Source organism: Neoarius graeffei, chromosome 2, assembly GCF_027579695.1.
Source record: "Neoarius graeffei isolate fNeoGra1 chromosome 2, fNeoGra1.pri, whole genome shotgun sequence".
In the NCBI taxonomy this organism is placed as follows: Eukaryota; Metazoa; Chordata; class Actinopteri; order Siluriformes; family Ariidae; genus Neoarius; species Neoarius graeffei.
In genome coordinates this window covers 17,892,733-17,912,992 of record NC_083570.1, presented here as the reverse complement: position 1 = coordinate 17,912,992, position 20,260 = coordinate 17,892,733, and the positions used below count along the sequence as shown (strand labels likewise).

General features: G+C 41.0%; 1 protein-coding gene across 1 annotated transcript; it reads right to left on the bottom strand.

Annotated features, from left to right (window-relative positions):
• Positions 1–1,931: 1,931 nt before the first annotated feature.
• LOC132872234 (interferon-induced protein 44-like) lies at positions 1,932–20,009 on the bottom strand. The gene is made up of 7 exons (XM_060906915.1): positions 19,373–20,009; positions 19,233–19,284; positions 12,765–12,960; positions 12,140–12,292; positions 5,776–5,947; positions 3,297–3,397; positions 1,932–2,746 (listed from the first exon to the last, which is right to left on the bottom strand). Exons 1-7 carry the CDS (start codon positions 19,908–19,910, stop codon positions 2,504–2,506), a joined length of 1,455 nt encoding a protein of 484 aa, XP_060762898.1. The 5' UTR covers positions 19,911–20,009; the 3' UTR covers positions 1,932–2,503.
• Between the last annotated feature and the right edge of the window lie 251 nt (positions 20,010–20,260).

Sequence of the window (20,260 nt, the reverse complement as noted above, 5' to 3'; positions counted from 1 at the left end):
TCTCTCAGTAATGTTCTGCTGGGAAACCTTGGGTCCTGGTATTCATGTGGATGTTACTTTGACATGTACCACCTACATAAACATTGTTGCAGACCCTTTCATGACAATCAGCAAGTATTCCCTCATGGCACTGGCCTCTGTAACCAGGATAATGCACCCTGTGACACTACAAAAATTGTTCAGGAATGGGTTGGGGAACATGACAAAGAGTTCAAGGCGTTGACGTGGCCTCCAGATTTCCCAGATCTCACTCTGATCGAGCATCTGTGGACAAACAAGTCAGATCCATGGAGGCCCCATTTCGTAACTGATACGACTTGAAGGATCGGCTGCTAACATCTTGGTGCCAGATACCACAGATTCTGGAATCTACTGTAAAAAAAAAAAAATTATTTCTGTTTCCTCAGATCATGTATATATTTTCCCTTCTACATAACTTTCACAAGAGCTTCTTTATATCTAATATTTTACTCTATTATGGGTGGCACGGTGGTGTAGTGGTTAGCACTGTCGCCTCACAGCAAGAAGGTTCTGGGTTTGAGCCCAGTGGCCGATGGGGGCCTTTCTGTGTGGAGTTTGCGTGTTTTCTCCGTGTCTGCGTGGGAGTGTTCTGGTTTCCCCCACAGTCAAAAGACATGCAGGTTAGGCTAATTGGTGGCTGTAAATTGACCGTAGGTGTGAATGTGAGTGTGAATGGTTGTTTGTCTTTATGTGTCAGCCCTGCGATGATGTGGCGACTTGTCCAGGGTGTACCCCGCCTCTTGCCCATAGTCAGCTGGAATAGGCTCCAGCTTGCCCGTGACCCTGCACAGGATAAGTGGTTATGGATAATGGATGAATGGATGGATGGATGGATTTTACTCTATTATTCTATGTTTATGTCATATTCCCAGTAGTTAAATGTGTGTTTTCTTGAATATTGTTAATAGTCTGTACACTTGTCCTGTCTGTTTACATGTCATACATGTGTGCGCACATTATGGCAAATTCCTCATACGTGTAATATACTTAGTGAAATGAAGAGACTGTGATTCCGATTCTAAATAAAATTTAATTTAATTCTTAGCATTCACTCTGTATTACTTATATAACTGAATTTCCAGATAATTAAATGATAAACAAATGAAGCAGCTAGTAAAGATTTTATCATGGATCGTAAGCATCGTTTTGCGAATGTCAGGAAGTTGCATTCCTAGTTAGTGTTATATGCTGGTGAAAAGATTTATAGAAACCAGTCTGTATACGTTTTTAGCTGTTCACATACCAGCTGCAAAAACAATTAGATATTCAAACATATAAATAGTGAACTTCCATAAAACCTGTTTTTTTAAATCAACTGTGCATACACATAGGTTTGCGTATTAACCATGAGTACGCATGTTTCGATGCAGTGAATGGGGTTTATCAAGCTTTGTTCATACATGATATTTGACCATCCATACACAAGAACCCCGAGTGGTAGAACAAGTGTAATAGCAAAGTAAACTGATTATGAGGAGGTTCCATTCCACTTACTGTCAATCATATCAGAATAACTGAAACAGTAATTACCGATTTTGGTGCTCACAAGATGCAGACAGATGACAGACAGAATGTATAGTTAAATAGTATAAAAGGCAAATATAAAGATCGATACTTTGAAAGATTTGCAGAGGGAATGTGTTTTTGCACCACTGGACACTATGCTGAGTGAGGAGTGGCTCATCAGTCAATTTCTCAGAGAATTTGGAGACGGTACTGGTATTTCCCATCCAACTACAAGTTGAATAATGACACATCTTATGTTTATTCATATTACTCACACTGTAAAACATTACACTGCCAAAACCAGTAGTGGAAAAGATGACAGAAATGATGAACGTTCATGCTGTTAGAAAGTTTCTCAATGTAATTGTGGCAATAGAACGCACACATACTCATAAAATTTTTTTAAATTGTATTTATTTATTTGACAAACTCTTACACAATCTTTTTCTTCTGTGCACGCTTTGATTAATGAGACTCCTGGTTGGAAGAAATGGGTTCGGACTTGTAAGTCAGGAAAATACATTTTTATCCCTGCGTCTGTACTAAAAAAACCTTTGGCTGAATGTTGTGTCCACTTTTACATCATCCTACCCAAATTCATTCAGCTCAATCTATTAACCTAAAATAGTAGCAAAAATAGCAACCAAACATGAAAAACATGAAAATTTAGCTTGTAACAAATCAAAATAGCAACACCCAGTCAGTAACCATCAATGCACTTCTGCCCTGTCATGAAAATAGAGCCCATGAAATGCAACAGTGAAGACCAAAGAAGTAACACTGACAAATGGAAAGTATGCCGTGGAAATGATTTTGTTTTTGATTGAAATAACTTTTTAAATGAATTTGTTGCAAAAGTGTAAAGACAAGACAAAATAGTTAACGCCCCACCATATAATAAATCACTGTAAAGTGATCAGTGATACCGATCACTGTAAAGCTAAAATGACAGTGTGTAATCTGGATTTTTGTGATCTTAGGCAAAAAGACCAAGTCCATTTTCAATGCTATCTTTTTCAGGTGTTATAGAGATAGGAGCTACTTCAGGGCTAATAGAGTACTGATCCTCGAGTGTGTCATCCACAGCCTGTAAGATGTTCATAACCACACTTAGGAGCAGGATGTCAGTGTTGCAGTCCATTGTCAGCTGGTAAACATAGTTCTTCACGGGCAGAACATAGGACAATGGCAAACCCACCAAGTCAGCTGCTTTCGTCATCTGGGTAAAGACAAAAATGGATCAAACATGTTCACTAAATATACATTTTGTACGTTTTCGCAAATTGCAGACATATTATGTATGCATATTATGTATGCAATTAAGTCATCATTATCACTGCTAAACCTAATCCAGGCTTGAAGTGGATGAAGTCATGTTTGGTTGACTTGGCCAGAATTGCAGGAGTATGGTAGCCATTTCCTTTCTGCGTACTCACACACACATTCACACATACGGGCAATTTAGAATAGCCAGTTAACCTGACTGCATGCCTTTGAACTGTGGAGGAAACCCACGCAGACACCGGGAGAACTAAACACAGAAAGGCCCTCATCAGCCACTGGGCTCAAACCCAGAACCTTCTTGCTGTGAGGCGACAGTGCTAACCACTGCACCACCATGTCACCCAGAAAAAAAATCAGACTGTTCAGATAAGTCCAGCATTTTAGCAAGCAGGACTGAGTTAGAAAAAAATATGTTTATTGTCAGTAGCATACACTATTTGGAAGGACCCTGTGAATGTAGATACTAAGGCAAACCGAGGGACTACCTTATCCTGCACAGTTTGGCTGGAGTAGACATATTTCACATCCTCCTCTACTGCCGGACACACCTGGTCCACATGAGTGAGCAAAATCAGCTGAGGGATGCCTGTAGATTGCAGCAGAACAACATAATTAGTCATGGTCAGCCCAGTACCAAAAGTCCTAATGTTTGGAGAAAGCAGGTAAAGAAAAATTGAAACTTTCACTGTTTCATGAAAACACTCCCTATTTATTCTCCACCCCTTCATTAAGTGTAGTGAAGCAGGGAAAATACAAAATAGTGCAGGACCATCCATTCCCAGGATAAGATCGATGAATACACACAGATGTACAGGTACATCTGTTTTGTAGGGTGAAATGGTTGGCTGTAAATGAAGGCTCACAGAAGCACTATATGGATCCATTTACAGGAGGTTTATTAACACAGTGTTTCTCAACCATCGGGCCGTGACCCACTAAAGTGCCATCTAATGGGCCGCAATTTTTTTCAAGTTGAAGCTAATTTTTACTCAAATTAGGGTACAATTACTGGATTGCATCCGACGTCACATCCACCTCATTAAGTTATGGTCACACTACAGCTTGCGATGCTTTGCAATGGGTTATCGATGAAAATGAAGCATTTTGGTGGCGATGCACGGTGATATACATGCGAGCTAAAAGTTACACAGCAGGTGAACATTTGACTGTTGCGCCTTTGTGCACTTGAGTCTGGTGCAGCTCGAGTGGCTGTGCTCACTCACGGAGCATGTTGTGCACGCGCTTGGGACCCAGTCGTTATGGGAAACACTTGATACTGATTTGAGCGCAATCAGCACGCACAGATACAGACAATGTTTTCAGAGAGACTTTGAAGTATTATCACTGTCACATTTGTTTCTAGCCATGTTTATAATGCTGTTTAAATAATTTGCTTTATGATTCTGCTTTCGTTTGTGTTTTGTTTTTGTAAATATCACGGCTGCTAATAAACACTCTTCCTGCACTTGAATCCATCTACTGCCATCTATCTTGTAGTGTCTTGAGCCCCAGATCTTTAAGCCAGTCACAGATAAAAAGCTGTATGCCTCCATACTCTTCCAGGTTTTCATCTGTGTGTCCATGTAGAACGATATCTGCAGCACCAGGTAGTTTGAGATGTTGGGGAACTCAACAGATGCATAATTTTCCAACTCCATGTGTAAGGATCTATCTCATTAAGTGGTTTCTATATCCACTTCTTTTGAGTGTACTTCTTGGTTTTAATAACTTGCTTGTTTGCTGAACACAATATGGCAATAAGTTCTTGTGTTAATCGACCAGACTCCACTTTCGGATCATTAATCCCTTTTGGCTGAGAATGCCCTGCATGCATGGTTTTATGTTGACTTCTGGTACAGCCATACGGTTTAAATACAATACCTACAATTAAAATCAGTTTGTTTTTATTGCATTTATTTAATTCCTGGGCTCCCATCTGTAAGAGGAAGTGATGTTGTGTTCCATTTATACACTTTACAATAGAATATTCTAATAGAATAGATGAGCCAAAATAATTGGGGATCTTTTTTAATGGGCCCTGACTTGGTACAAGAATGAATAGGTGGGCCTTAAAGTAGAAAAGGTTGAGAACCCCTGTATTAACAGATATTCAGTGTGAAATACTTGTAATCCAAAATGGTCGTAGACAAGTCCAAATCATAATACAATCTCAAGAACAACAGGCTAAACAGGGTCAAAACACCAAAGATCTGACATGCAGACAAAACCAAGGCAAGGTCAAAGGCAAGGCAAGCAAGAAGAGGCAAGGTAAGGTCATATACAATGGTTATCAGAAATAATCATGGTTCAGAACTCATAAGAATGCAGGTAAACTGTAAGGCTTCACATAGACTGTGTCTATGTGAGTCTCAGGAAAAAAGAAAATGAAAAGCACCATCAAAAAATTAATTCAAAATTCAGAGGAGGGGGCCCTCTGGTGGTTTGGTGGGGAGATCCATGGTAGATTACACTGTTACATGGAAACAGGTATGGGGTAGGGTTTAATGCTTCGAGGAGCTCCTTGAAGAACATTATAGGCCTTATTTATCAAACATATTTAGAAACCATGAAGCTCATGTATACATATTCCATAAAGCATGTTTAACAGTCTTGAACTTAAGACTGTTGGCTGGCTCAAAGAGGGAAGATACCATGGGTCATGGGTGTTGACAATTTGAACCTTCAAGTTGAGCAAAATGTTACTTTTCTCTATCAGTCTATCAGTAAGCTATATTGAAGAAGCAACTAAAAATTGTGATCTACAGATGGACAAGTTTAACCTCCAAAAGTGGAAGATAAGGCGAGAACCTGAATTATTTCAGCAGCACTTAAAGGTGCTTAATCTTTAAAGGTGAATAACCTTTGTTAACTGTTAAACAATATGAAATGATTAAGGAATAAATGTTTTCATTAGTCAATCTTTAAAAAAATCAGGGTGAAAGCACAAGATAAGTTTGCTCTTACCCAGGTCCGATATGGTGGTATGCAGTTTCCTGAGTTTGTACTCCAGGCTTCTGGGGTACGATGTCACTTTGGAGGCATCAAGTACAAAGAGGACGCAGTGAATCTGCTCATTCAAGGTGGGATCTTTTATGTAGCCACTTACTGTATCATTGACTGTAGCATCTCTCTGGAACTGAAGTCAAAAAGAAAGTACTTATGCTCTTAGCTATAATGAAATGGCCTTTGATGTCCACAGAGTAAAAAAAATGCTATCTGGAACCAATTAAGAAAATATCTAACTTGGGGATTTGATTTATTCATGACAGGTATTGAATTAATTAATCACTTTAGCATGGGTCAACACCACAAGGGAGGAACTTGAAGATGAGCCAGAGTGGAGCTGGCTGATATGACATACTTGAGTACTGTCTCCCATGTCTGATTGATGTGCTTTCTTTCTCCACAGTGAGGGATGTATAAAGATGCATGTGCAGTAATGAAGAATGCTTAGCAGCAGAGCTCGCTTGAAAGCCACATGTTTGTTTACTTTAGAATGTTTATACAATGTGGCAGTGGTTATATACATTCTGAGCAAGGAGCTGTCAGAAATATTACACTGGAGCCAGAACCCATGATCTGCTCAGGAAATAAAGGAACATGAATATGGAAGAGAGACCTTTTGCCCATGTTGTTCAATTATTAGTCAGCCTGCAGGAGCACAAACATCCTGGTCTCCTTCACCTGCAGATACTGCAGCATGCCTAGGGTATCCACCTGGGATGTCATCCAGGGTAGACCTACAGTAGTCAAGTTCAAAGGTACAACTTCGGCATGCAGTTGGCCAAGGATGACTGGAGTCTGTATACTTGGCTGTTCTTGACCAAGGAAGCCCAATTGACATTGGAGGAAGGGGATCTGCCCTTTATGTTAACTAAGAGGCTCCTCAGGTCCTGCAAGTGTTGGTTAAACCCTTAACACAAGCACCCAGAGAAGGTGATTATATTGGTCCTCCTCCCTCCTAAACCTCATGCCAGCATGGCATTGAGCCCACCAGTGCCACCGAACTCCGCCATCTCTCATGGTCTTGGCAGAGTGCCGGGATGTCCTCCAGTCTAAAATTAATCTGCTGGAAGTCTTAACAAATTATACGGTATCATTCCAATGGGTGTGTGGTCGGCAATGACGGTGTCTCCATCCCACCACTGGCAGGCCAAACTCATAAATGGCTCTTGTGGGGTGGTTGTCTGTGCAGTGCAGGATGTGTCTGAGCCAACAAACACAATGTTGTGTGATGGTGCAGAAGATATTTGCTTGGTTAGTCCTCTGGTGGAGCTCCTCATTGGAGACACAGTCATACCAAAGCACCCCTCAATGGTCCTGAGGGCACGGGTCTCAAAGCCGAGAACACAGGTGGCCAAGGTCTTGCTGAGAGGCCAGGTCTTGGCGCCATAGAGCAGCATGGACAAAACCACAGCATTGTAGAACCATAGCTTGGTGTGTCGGGAGATGTCATATCGTCGGTATGGCAATCATGGTTATAATTGGTAGTGGAGGTGGCAGCAGCATGAAGGTCCGGATTGGGTGGTAATTATATTGGTGGGAGTGGAATAATTAACTATCTGGTATGATAGCATAGGGTCCATGCCATAAGCCAAATTTTCTGGCTGTGGCAATCCATTTACTCAAGAATCAAGAGCACCACCATCACATGGTCCTTGTGGCTATGGTGGTAGAATGACCTTCAAGGGGGTCAATCTTACAGTCAACCCAATGAAGTATGCAGCTGGATGTGGGACAATATGATACCTGGTCTTCCACTTAGGTGATGGGCAGGTGCATCACCAATTAAATAAGACTGCTCCAATTGTGGCCTTCCCACTGATGAAGAACAAAAAGGAGGTGTGGCATATCCTGGGGATTGCAGAATATAACAAAAGATTTGTGCCTAACTAATTAGCCACTGACTGATCTCACCAAAAACAAAAGCTCTAGATACAAAAAAGTATTTAGTCAGCCACCAATTGTGCAAGTTCTCCCACTTAAAAAGATGAGAGAGGCCTGTAATTTTCATCATAGATACACTTCAACTATGAGAGACAGAATGGGGGGAAAGAATCCAGGAAATCACATTGTAAGATTTTTAATGAATTAACTGGTAAATTCCTCGGTAAAATAAGTATTTGGTCACCTACAAACAAGCAAGATTTCTGGCTCTCACAGACCTGTAACTTCTTCTTTAAGAGGCTCCTCTGTCCTCCACTCGTTACCTGCATTAATGGCACCTGTTTGAACTCGTTATCAGTATAAAAGACACCTGTCCACAACCTCAAACAGTCACACTCCAAACTCCCCTATGGCCAAGACCAAAGAGCTGTCAAAGGACACCAGAAACAAAATTGTAGACCTGCACCAGGCTGGGAAGACTGAATCTGCAATAGGTAAGCAGCTTGGTGTGAAGTAATCAACTGTGGGAGCAATTATTAGAAAATGGAAGACATACAAGACCACTGATAATCTCCCTCAATCTGGGGCTCCATGCAAGATCTCACCCCGTGGGGTCAAAATGATCACAAGAATGGTGAGCAAAAATCCCAGAACCACACGGGGGGACCTAGTGAATGACCTTCAGAGAGCTGGGACCAAAGTAACAAAGGCTGCCATCAGTAACACACTACGCTGCCAGGGACTCAAATCCTGCAGTGCCAGACGTGTCCCCCTGCTTAAGCCAGTACATGTCCAGGCCCGTCTGAAGTTTGCTAGAGAGCATTTGGATGATCCAGAAGAGGATTGGGAGAATGTCATATGGTCAGATGAAACCAAATTAGAACTTTTTGGTAAAAACTCAACTTGTCGTGTTTGGAGGAGAAAGAATGCTGAGTTGCATCCAAAGAACACCATACCTACTGTTAGATTTAAAGCTGCATTAAGTGATTCATGTTAGTTTTATAGCTGCAGAATGTGATTCATATTAGCCTTATTGCTGCACAAGGTGATTCATGTGTTAAGACTTCATGATTTTTATATTTTAGCTTTTCATCCTTTAGCTTTTTAGATCCTTTATTATTTTAAACTATTCCTGTGTAACTTGACCAAGTTACTGTGTGACCTTCTTTGCCAGACTAGACATAGTGTCTTTGTTTAAAAATTCCATTACTGTTGTAAAGAACATCTCGCTCTGTGTTGTGCATAAATGCTGATATTTGTTAAGAACATCTGCTGATATGAAATGTATACAGGACATTTTGCTCATGATTGATCCAAGGTTTCACTCACACACATACATATTGATGGAATTAAGATGTGATCTGCTCAGTCCAAGGTTTACTGACCTAGTCACAAGATATCAACACATACACACCCACATTTCTGCGCACACACATAGTCCAAGGTCCAGTGATTCGCACACAGACACACACGCACACACACACACACACACACATTCACACACACACATGCACACACACAGCACACACGCAGCACACACACACACCCACATTTCTGCGCACACACATAGTCCAAGGTCCAGTGATTCGCACACAGACACAGACACACACACTCTGCCTTCAGAGAGATAAACAAAATGTATAAAAAGTTTTTGTGGATGTTCCATCTTTGGCGAAGCTGTGAATAAACGACGGTGAAACCAATCTCTGGGTCCCTGTCTGTTTTCGCGGTTCTCGCCCCAGAATTCTGAGGTGGCACGAAGGCATTGATCTCAAGAGGTTGACCGCTCCGGCTGGGGGGCAAGAGGTGAAATAACCTTTCACCTACTGTGAAGCATGGGGGTGGAAACATCATGCTTTGGGGCTGTTTTTCTGCAAAGGGACCAGGACGACGGATCCGTGTAAAGGAAAGAATGAATGGGGCCATGTATCGTGAGATTTTGAGTGAAAACCTCCTTCCATCAGCAAGGGCATTGAAGATGAAATGTGGCTGGGTCTTTCAGCATGACAATGATCCCAAACACACTACCTGGGCAATGAAGGAGTGGCTTCGTAAGAAGTATTTCAAGGTCCTGGAGTGGCCTAGTCAGTCTCCGGATCTCAACCCCATAGAAAACCTTTGGAGGGAGTTGAAAGTCCGTGTTGCCCAGTGACAGCCCCAAAACATCACTGCTCTAGAGGAGAGCTGCATGGAGGAATGGGCCAAAATACCAGCAACAGTGTGTGAAAACCTTGTGAAGACTTACAGAAAATTTTTGACCTCTGTCATTGCCAACAAAGGGTATATAACAAAGTATTGAGATGAACTTTTGTTATTGACCAAATACTTATTTTCCACCATAATTTGCAAATAAATTCTTTAAAAATCAGACAATGTGATTTTCTGGATTTTTTTTCTCATTTTGTCTCTCATAGTTGAGGTATACCTATGATGAAAATTACAGGCCTCTCTCATCTTTTTAAGTGGGAGAACTTGCACAATTGGTGACTGACTAAATACTTTTTTGCCCCACTGTATCTTCCAGTGGTCAGAGCAGTGCCAGTGAACATTTATAAATGTTAAGGCAACTTTGTGAGGGGCCTCTTGCTTTACTCGCTTGATCACTCTCTCCCCATTATATTGGAGCTAGGTAGTGAAAGAAGAGGAACACCTGGTGCTGTACTTCAGCCAGAAGTGTGTTCCAGGTGTTCTGGTTTCCTTCCACAGTCCAAACACATGTAGATTAGGTGAACTGGCTACTCTAAATTGTCCATAGGTGTGAATGTGAGTGTGAAAAGTTGTTCATCTCTGTGTTAACCCTGTGATAGATTAGTGAAATGCCCAGGGTGTACCCCACCTCTCACCCAAAGTCAGCTTGGATTGGCTCCAGCTTCCCCGTGACGCTAACATATAAGCATTGTAGATAATGGATGGATGGATGGATGGATGAATGGATGACGCTGATGCGGAGTTCTATAGTACAATCCCAAATCAAAAAAATGAGGGGGTATGGAAAATCCATCCATCCATCCATTATTTGTACCCGCTTATCCTGTGCAGGGTCGCGGGCAAGCTGGAGCCTATCCCAGCTGACTATGGGCGAGAGGCGGGGTACACCCTGGACAAGTCGCCAGATCATCACAGGGTATGGAAAATGCAAATAAAAAAGAAAGCAGTGACTTATAAATTTACTTTGACCTGTATTTCATTGCAGACAGAATGAACCCAAAATATTTCTTGTTTTGTCTGGTCAACTTAATTTCATTCGTTAATCCATTCCTGTGTTTCAGGCCTGCAACACATTCTGAATAAAGTTGGGCAATTTAGGGCTAGTAATGAGGTAAAACAATAAAATAATGATGTGATTTGAAACAGGTGATTGTAATCATGATTTGGTACAAAATCTGTATTTAGGAAAGGCCAAAATTTAGGAGCAAAGATGGGCCAAGGATCTCCAGTTTGTCAACAAATGTGTGAGAAAATTACTGAAATGTTTAAAAACAGTGTTCCTCAAAGAAAGATAGGAAGGGATTTGGATATTTCACCCTCTAAGGTGCATAATATCATTAAACAATTCAAGGAATCTGGAGGAATTTCAGTTCGTAAAGGGCAAGGGCACAAGCCTAATCTGAACACCCGTGATCTCCAATGCTTCAGATGGCATTGCATTAAGACCCATTATTCATCAATAACCACATGGGCTCAGGATTACATTGGCAAACCTTTATCAAGTGCTACAATAATGGGTTACAGCCACAAATGCCAGTTAAAACTTTACTGTGCAAAAAGGAAGTTAACTGCGTTCAGAAGTGCCGTTGACTTCTCTGGGCTCAGAGGCATCCGGGATGGACCATCACACAGTGGAAACATGTATTGTGGTCAGACGAATTAGTATTCAGGTCTTTTTTTGTAAGAAATGGACGCCATGTGCTCCGGACCAAAGATCCAGACTGTTACCAGCAACAAGTCCGAAAGCCAGAGTGTGTCATGGTATGGGGTTTCTATGATGGCACCATTAATGCAGAAAAGTACATTGAGATTTTGGAACAACATATTTTGCCTTCAAGAAGACCCCATACTGCTGCATAAAATAACACCTGAAACATGCCATCACTTGGTGTCTTCAGTCTCTAAACATCTTCTGAGTGTTGTGAGAAGGAATGGTAATGTTACAAAATAGTAATGCTTTACTGTCCCAACTTTTTTGACGTGTTTCAAGAATTAAAATAGAAATATGTTGAAAAAATAATAAAATTCATGAGGTAAAACAACAAATGGTGTGCTGTTGTATTGTTTTGAGTCCAATACACATCAAATATGATTTACAAATCATTGTTTTCAGTTTTAATTTCAATTTCACCATACTGTCTTAATTTTTTTCTGATTTGGGGTTGTACTTAATAATTGCCATAATAGAAGTAACATTAACTAATCTATTTGACATGATTTACAAAGGCAGTACCTTGTATCCTTCTGGGACATGGCCTTTGATGACAGCCAGTGTGTCAGTGTAAGAGAGACCAGTCGAGTCATCATCTCCAATTGCCTTCACATCACAGAAGCTCAGAACACTCTGAGAACCTCCCTGGTTGAAGCGAATATCATAAGTTGTCATCTGGGTGAACGAAAAGTTGGGTGTCAGAGTAAGAGAGAGAAAGCACAGTTAGTCTTTCCAGTTCGATCCTGCTCTTCATTGACTGTTATTACAGGGATGTTTTAAAAATTAAAATAAATAAATAAATAAATAAAGCATACACTTTGTTGAAATAAAAATGGGCTGTTCTACATCAAATTGTCACTGACACCTATGTCACCCATAAAATGCAATTTTCTTTAACAGTCTGCATCTAGTCCCATTTTATATATTTAAAAGAAAGACCTGTGCACAAAAAGTCCTTGCAACATTGAGCTGCACACAAATCATTTCATTCACCTGAATTCAGGTTCAGCACCTGCTAAACAGTCCTAATTATGGCCATCTTTATAATAAATATACAACATAGATATATATCATGGGAATGCTGTATACAGAAGTAACACTGAGCATTGCTGTTACATTATATAGCAATATTTGACATTTTCACAACCTTCTGGGTGAACCCGTCCACTGCTTTGCCGATGTTGGGCAGATGTACGATGCGCTTGTACATTGTGGATCTGACAGAGTTGATGAGGCTGGACTTCCCAGAACCCACTGGGCCCAAAAGTAAAGCTTTCACCCGGGGTAGAGACTTCACCAACAGCTTGTAAGAGACAAAATCCGTCCTCAGATTGTCCCTTGTCCTAAACAACAGAGGCAGTTTAACACTAGTGCAGTCTAGTAATTAAGATACAGAATATATTTATAGGTCATACCAATAATTAGCAAAAATGAATAAATATAAAATAAATTACACATGCCATTGCAAATGGACATAGCCAACCACTTTATTGTTTATTTGACTTTATGTTTGTGGTCATTATCTTGTTGGAAGATTCATCTAGGACCAATGGATTACTAGCCGCAAAACATAACAAGTAGAACTTGATGCCAAAAGCATTGCTGGGGATTCCTATGCCTCCAAGTCACATCCCAATTGTGAGTAATTTGGATGCATCAAATATGCTTAAAATGTATCAGGAGGTATTTCAACCTGCAGACCCTCCACTCTGAGTAAACTCTAGAGACTGTTGGGTGTGAAATTTCCAGGAGATCAGCAGTTTCTGAAATATTCAAACCAGCCCATCTGGCACCAACAATCATGCCACAGTCAAAATCACTGAGATTACATTCCCCCTCATTCTTATGGTTGATGTGAACATTAAGCTGCTGGTCTGTATCTGCATGATTTTAAGCATTGCACTACTGCAGTGTGATTGGCTGATTACAAAATCGCATGAATGAGTAGATGTGACATTCATGACAAATGAGTGAGTGGGTGTGCATATACACCAATCAGTCATAACAATATGACTACTGAGAGGTGAAGTGAATTACGTTGATTATCTCATTTCAAGACAGCAAGAGTTCTTCAATTCTTGAAGTTGATGTGTTGGAAGCAGGAAAAATGGGCAAGTGTAAGGAGCTGAGCGACTTTCACAAGGGCCAAACTGTGATGGCTCGATGACTGGGCCATTTCTCCAAAATGACCCAACTTGTGGGGTATTCCTGGTATGCAGTGGTTAGTACAGAACAAAAGTGTTCCAAGGAAGACAACCGGTGAACCAGCGGCAGGGTCATTGGTACTGAAGGCTCATTGATTTGCATGGGGCATGAAGGCTAGTCCATATGGTCCAATCTCACAGAAGAGCTACTGTAGCACAAACTGGTGAAAAAGTTAATGCTGATACCTTTCTGTTTTAGCCAGCATTAAGTTTTTTTTTTCAGGGTAGATGTGCCATTTTGGAGATGCTCAGACCCAGTCATCTAACCATCATAATTTGGCCCTTGTCAAAGTTGCTCCGAGCCTTACATCATTGCTTCCAACACATCAACTTCAAGAACTTACTGTTCTCTTGCTGCCTAATGTATCCCACTCCCTGACAGGTGCCATTGTAACTAGATAATAATCAATGTCATTCACTTCACCTGTCAGTGGTCATAATGTTTTGGCTGATCGGTGGAGAGTGAGAGAGAGAGAGAGAGAGAGATATTTTCAGGGTAGATGTGCCGTTTTGGAGATGCTCATACCCAATTATCTAACCATCACAATTTGGCCCTTGTCAAAGTCGCTCAGATTCTTACACTTGCCCATTTTTCCTGCTTCCAACACATCAACTTTGAGAACTGACTGTTCTCTTGCAGCCTAATATATCCCACCCCTTGACTGGTGCCAATGTACTGAGATAATCAGTGTTATTCACTTCACCTGTCAGTGGTCATAATGTTTTGGCTGGTCGACACACACACACACACACACACACACACACACACACACACACACACACACACAGAGAGTACTTTTAAGCTTGTTGGAAAGCATTTGAACGGCTGACGAAGGACCTTTGTCCATGATGTCTGGTTTCTCTGGAAATTTTTACGAATATACTATTGTATTTAATTTTTATATTTTGCAATTCTTATGTTGGGAGGTATAGTGGTGTCAGTGGTTAGCACTGTCTCCTCACAGCAAGAAGGTTAGGGTTCTGTCAGGTGCGAGGTAGGAAGTGGATGTACAGTTGTGGTCAGAAGTTTACATACAGTGATATGAATGTCATCTTGGATATGAATGTCATGGCAATATTTAGGCTTTCAGTAATTTCTTTGAACTGTTCTTTTTCTGTGGCAGAATGTTTGTACAGCATACGTCTTTAATAAAAAAAACACTAGAATTTGGTGCACAAGTTTTAATTTTATTTGGGTTTTCTGAAATCAACACAGGGTCAAAATTATACATACAGGGTCAAAAATATACATACGCTCACTTAAATTATTAATTCAGGGGCGCTGAAACTTCCAAAATGTCTCTTATCTTACCAAGGCTGAGGTCTCTAAACTTCCTGTTAGTGATCATGATTGACTACAGCTGGTAGCTTCCCTGTGCCTTCATAAAAAGGGTTTGTTTACAGCACTCATTTGATTGACCAACACAAAGTAAAATGTGAAAGTCCAAGGAGCTCAGTGCAGATCTGAGAAAGAGGATCACAGATATACATAACTCCAGAATGCCTCTTAGAGCCATTTCTAAACAACTGCAAATTCCAAGATAAGTTCAAACAATTGCATCCAAGTTATTATGAGGAGTCACTTTGCTTCAAGAAAACCCAAACTGTCACCTTTACCTGAAAGGAAATTGATTTGGATGGTAAGGAACAACCTGGGAACCACCATGGCACAGCCCTGCCATCGAAGCTGATGGATCACTGTCTACAGTTCAGATCACCATGGACTAAGAGGCTGCTATCCAAGAAATAACCCCCTGCTCCAAAACTGACACCTTCAAGCTTAAAGCATATATGCAGAGCCATGACCTCACTTTCGTTTATAAATGCCTTGAGACCTCAAGAATGGCACAGGAATAGTTTTAAGTGTTAACAATAAATCTAATATAGTAATTTTTACGATTAAAGTGATTTATATAGGTAGCGGTCTGAGTGAATGACCTTGACGTCTGTAATGTCACAACAGGAAGTCTATCAGTCTCATCGCCACTTCCGCTATACTAAAACACAGAGCTGACTGCAACTCCGATCTTCCATTTTGAGCTAATTTATTGCCATGCCATGTAGATGTGTTGCTGGCCGGTACAACAACATGACAGAAGCTGGATTTATGTTGCATTTATGGCCCAAGAATGTTCAAACTGCAAAGATTTGGACACGTTTTGTGAGAAGTTCACGGGCACATTGGGCGCCTATGAAGTGGTCTCTCCTCTACTCTGCACATTTTACTGAAGACTCGTATGAAACCTCTGATCTGTTGAGGAGCGTTGGCTATAAGCCCGTATTGGAAGAGGGTGCAGTATCAACAATTAAAAGAAAACTACAAGAAAAGGAAAGTATTTTATTTATTTATTTATTTTAAAAGGAAAGTGAGTTCAGTTGCACCAGTCCTCCCGGAGTGAGCCGAGGGTTGTTGCTAAAACCTGGACGGAATGGGACGGGACATATCGCTCAGGCAGTGACCTCCCTGCAGCTGTTGCTAAAACTGGTGACATCCTGTTCTGCCCCGGGTTTTAGTAATTACTTGAGCCCAGCAGTAATGGCGGAATACACAGTATGAAGAAAAGTGAATGAGTGGAGCAGCCGTCTTATTTCTAAACTGGATATTGCTGCCATCTCGCCCTTACATGGAAGAAGTGAATGAACAGAGAACTGAACAAACAACTGAAAGTCAGATTGTTTCAAAAACAATCGGCCACAATATCGGCCTTCAAGAAGCGAGAACACAGACAGGTAAGCTCCGACTCTCATTTGGATAAAAAAAAAAACACGTTGTGTACCTGCATTTAGATTAATACATGTAACTTGTATTGTGTGTTTAAGTTAGCGGTATAAGATTATTTAATTTGCTTCAGAATGTGATTGTCTCAGTTCATCTGATTATTTAATTAGCCTTTTACATTTTATCAGTGAAAATGCATGCATGTACATGTATGTTGCATAAGTTATAACACCTATCCTGTTTTAATGAGAGTCAACCCACAATCAGTGAAGTCAAATCAGTCTTAGTTGAGCAAGTCGGTAACGATATTTCTTACTTTCACCATAAATGTTTATTTATATGCCTTTGGTCTATAGTTACAAAAGGACTCGGCTTTAAAACCAGTTCCTGCTATGATGTCACGCACTCAGGGCTGGCTGGCTCAGCGGGGCAGCTCAAATGCCAACTTTGCGGTCGATTTTAACTAAAAAATGTCTATTTTTTATTCCCATTTATGCAGCATACAAGAGTCAAGGATGGAGATACTATCCACTCAGAAATTTATTTTAAAATAAAGGCTCTGCGTATCTCCTTTAACTAAAGTTTGAAGCTGACCACATGGACAAAGAAAAAACCTTCTGGAGGAAAGCTGCATGGTCAGATGAGACAAAAACTGAGTTGTTTGGCCACAATGTCCACCATGTACAGAGCGACACTGTACCAGCTGGTGGTGGTGGTGGTAGGATCATCATGCTCTGGGGCGGTTTTGCTGCCAGTGGAACTGGTTCATTACACAAAGTGGATGGAATAATGAAGAAGGAGGACTACCTCAGAATTCTTTAGCATAAACCATCAGAAACTTTAACACGACTTGGGACTTGGGAGTTACAACAGGACAATGAACCCAAACATGCAGGCTAACATTAAGCTTAAAACAAGTCCTGACTTCAACCCTATTGAAAATATATGGGCCATGCTTATAAGTCGAGTCCATGCCAAGAAAAAAAAACCCCAACAAATTTAATTGAAATTCTACCATGAAGAGTCATGAAATATCCAACCAGAATTCTGCCAGAAGCTTGTTCATGGTAAACAAAAATGTTTGGTCAAGGTGAATCTTGCGAAGAGACATTTTACCCAAATGTATGTATGTATGTATGTATGTATGTATGCATATTTAAGACCCTGTATGTAGAATTTTGACCCTGTGTTGATTTCAGAAAACCCCCCAAAAATTAAAACTTGCACACTAAATTCTAGTGGGTTTTTTTAAATTAAAGATGTATGCTGTACATTCTGCCACAGAAAAAGAACAGTTCAAAGAAATTACTGAAAGCCCAAATATTGCCATGACATTCATATCCAAGATGATATTCATGTCACTGTATGTAAACTTCTGACCACAACTGTATGTGCAGAATTATATTTATTACACTAGTGCAAACACACAAAGGAAATAGGCACAGAAATCAGAAAACCAGGAAATCAAACATGGGCACTATAAAACTCGGTAATGCACAACTGACGTGGCATAATACTTCACACTAGGCATGCGTCTAAGCAGTCCTTATATAGGTGCACATATTGAAGTGAAGGTGGGACTTCATTAAGGATTTGCTTTGAGTCCTTTCTTGTTTGCCATAGTGATGGATAGCCTGATGGACGAAGTGAGGCAAGAGTCACCATGGAACATGATGTTTGCGGATGATATTGTGATATGTGGTGAAAGTAGAAAGGAGGTTGAGTTGGGTTTGGAGAGATGGAGGTATGCATTGGAATGAAGAAGAATGAAGGTGAGCAGTAGCAAAACAGAATACATGTGCATCAGTGAGAATGGGGATGAGTGAGAGTGTAGTGAAGATGCAAGGAGTAGACGTAAAGAAAGTTGGTGAATTCAAGTACCTGGGCTCAACTGCGCAGGAAAATGGGGGCTGCGATAGTGAGGTGAGAAAGAGAGTGCAGGCAGGGTGGAGCAGTTGGAGAAGGATTTCAGGAGTTATTTCTGATAGGAAAGTCCCAGCAAAAGGGAAAGATAAGATGTATAAGACAGTAGTGAGACCGGCTGTGATGTATGGATTGGAGTCAGTACCCTTAACGAAGAGACAGGAGGCAAAGTTGGAGGTGGCGGAGTCGAGGATGTTAAGGTTTGCGATGGGAGTGACGAGGTTGGACAGGATAAGGAACGAGCACATCAGAGGGACACTACATGTGGAGAGCTTGGGAATTAAGCTAAGAGAGATGAGACTGAGATGGTATGGGCACATCCTGAGAAGAGATGCAGAGCATGTTGGAAGGAGAATGTTGATGATGGAGCTGCCAGGCACACGAAAACGAAGAAGGCCAAAGAGGAGATACATGGATGTGGTGAGAAGCCCAGGTTCAAGCCCAGTGGCCGGCGGGGGCCTTTCTGTGTGGAGTTTGCATGTTCTCCCCGTGTCTCCGTGGGTTTCCTCCGGGTGCTCTGGTTTCTCCCACAGTCCAAAGACATGTAGATTAGGCTAATTGGTGGCTCTAAATTGTCCATAGCTGTGAATGTGAATGATTGAGAGGAGAAAACCTCTATAATAATCTAGTAGAAGGCAACAGAAAACCACTACTGTAATGTTCCCTAGATACTTTGATGGCTGAAGCCATCGGAGCTGCCACGTCACTGGATGGATTCTTATGTCAGACAGAGAGAGAGAGAGAGAGAGAGAGAGAGAGAAAAACTTACACATCATTCCAAGAAACCTCTCTCCAAGGTTTGGGAAAAAAATCATCCTCATCTAAAAGAGAAGCAAGGAGAAGCAAACAAAGGTTGAGTTCAGTCAAAGTTTCAGTTTTTATTGTGACATCTGTGGTTATTAATTGTACCTTGAACACGGTGCAGCTCCACATCTACACAGCAAATGTTGTTCTCCTGTGGCCAGGTCATGCCATAGGCCACATCTGGGCAGAAGCTCACATACCAGCAGCCACTGTTTAATTTTAAGTTTAAACAGTTTCCAAAAGAGATAGAAAATGAAGTTTGAGGAGAGATTTGTGAAGCCACACCTCCAAAGTTGACCCTTTGAACTGCAGATTGGCTGCTCACCGTGATAGCTTTGGCTGGGTTTATCACTGGAAACCGTTTGGCATCCTGTTCATTCATTTCAAACACAAATGCCTCAGTGTCTGAAATCTCAGCTCCATCATTCAGGGGTTTACTCATGAAAGCTCCTCTGACTGACCCTGATGGCAGAAACACTGCCAGCAAAAATTTGCCAGATCTGTCGAAACTGGAGAGGAGCTGATTGCTTCTGGCTCCATGATGACTGCTCTTGTACAGAAGATGAAAACGAACAAGACTGGAGAAAAGCCTCTGCAGCCTTAATTCCTTCTCCTTGCCCAAGGAAGATACAATGGAAGCCATCAGAGAAAGTTATTATTCAGAGAAGAATAGGCTACTAATACCAGGCTTGTAAAGAAAGTAGGCTGCGTCACAGACAGTGAGTGCAAGCCTGTGAGGAAACAAAACTGAAACCAGCTCTCAGCCCAGTTTCAGCAACTTCTTTTTTTTTTTTTAAAGGGGAAACAACATGAACCCATGAATACCATGAATCCTTGTTGAATAAAATGCTTTTAATCCTAATGTAACTAAAAAACTAGTAAACAGATTTGGATGAAATTTGGCATACAGCTTTAGCATTATCCTAGGTTCGAGTGATTTGATTTTGATCTTGATAATGTGTGGCTTGGCGGAGATATGCACTCCACCAAGTG

Bases quoted from the DNA above. Each gene is read 5' to 3' on its own strand.
- LOC132872234 (XM_060906915.1), bottom strand. From the start codon at position 19,910: ATGGCTTCCATTGTATCTTCCTTGGGCAAGGAGAAGGAATTAAGGCTG. The intron at 5,948-12,139 runs GTACTGCCTTTG...TTTTGACTTCAG, and splicing joins ATGTCCCAGAAGGATACAAG to TTCCAGAGAGATGCTACAGT. The intron at 3,398-5,775 runs GTAAGAGCAAAC...TGCAATCTACAG, and splicing joins TACCACCATATCGGACCTGG to GCATCCCTCAGCTGATTTTG.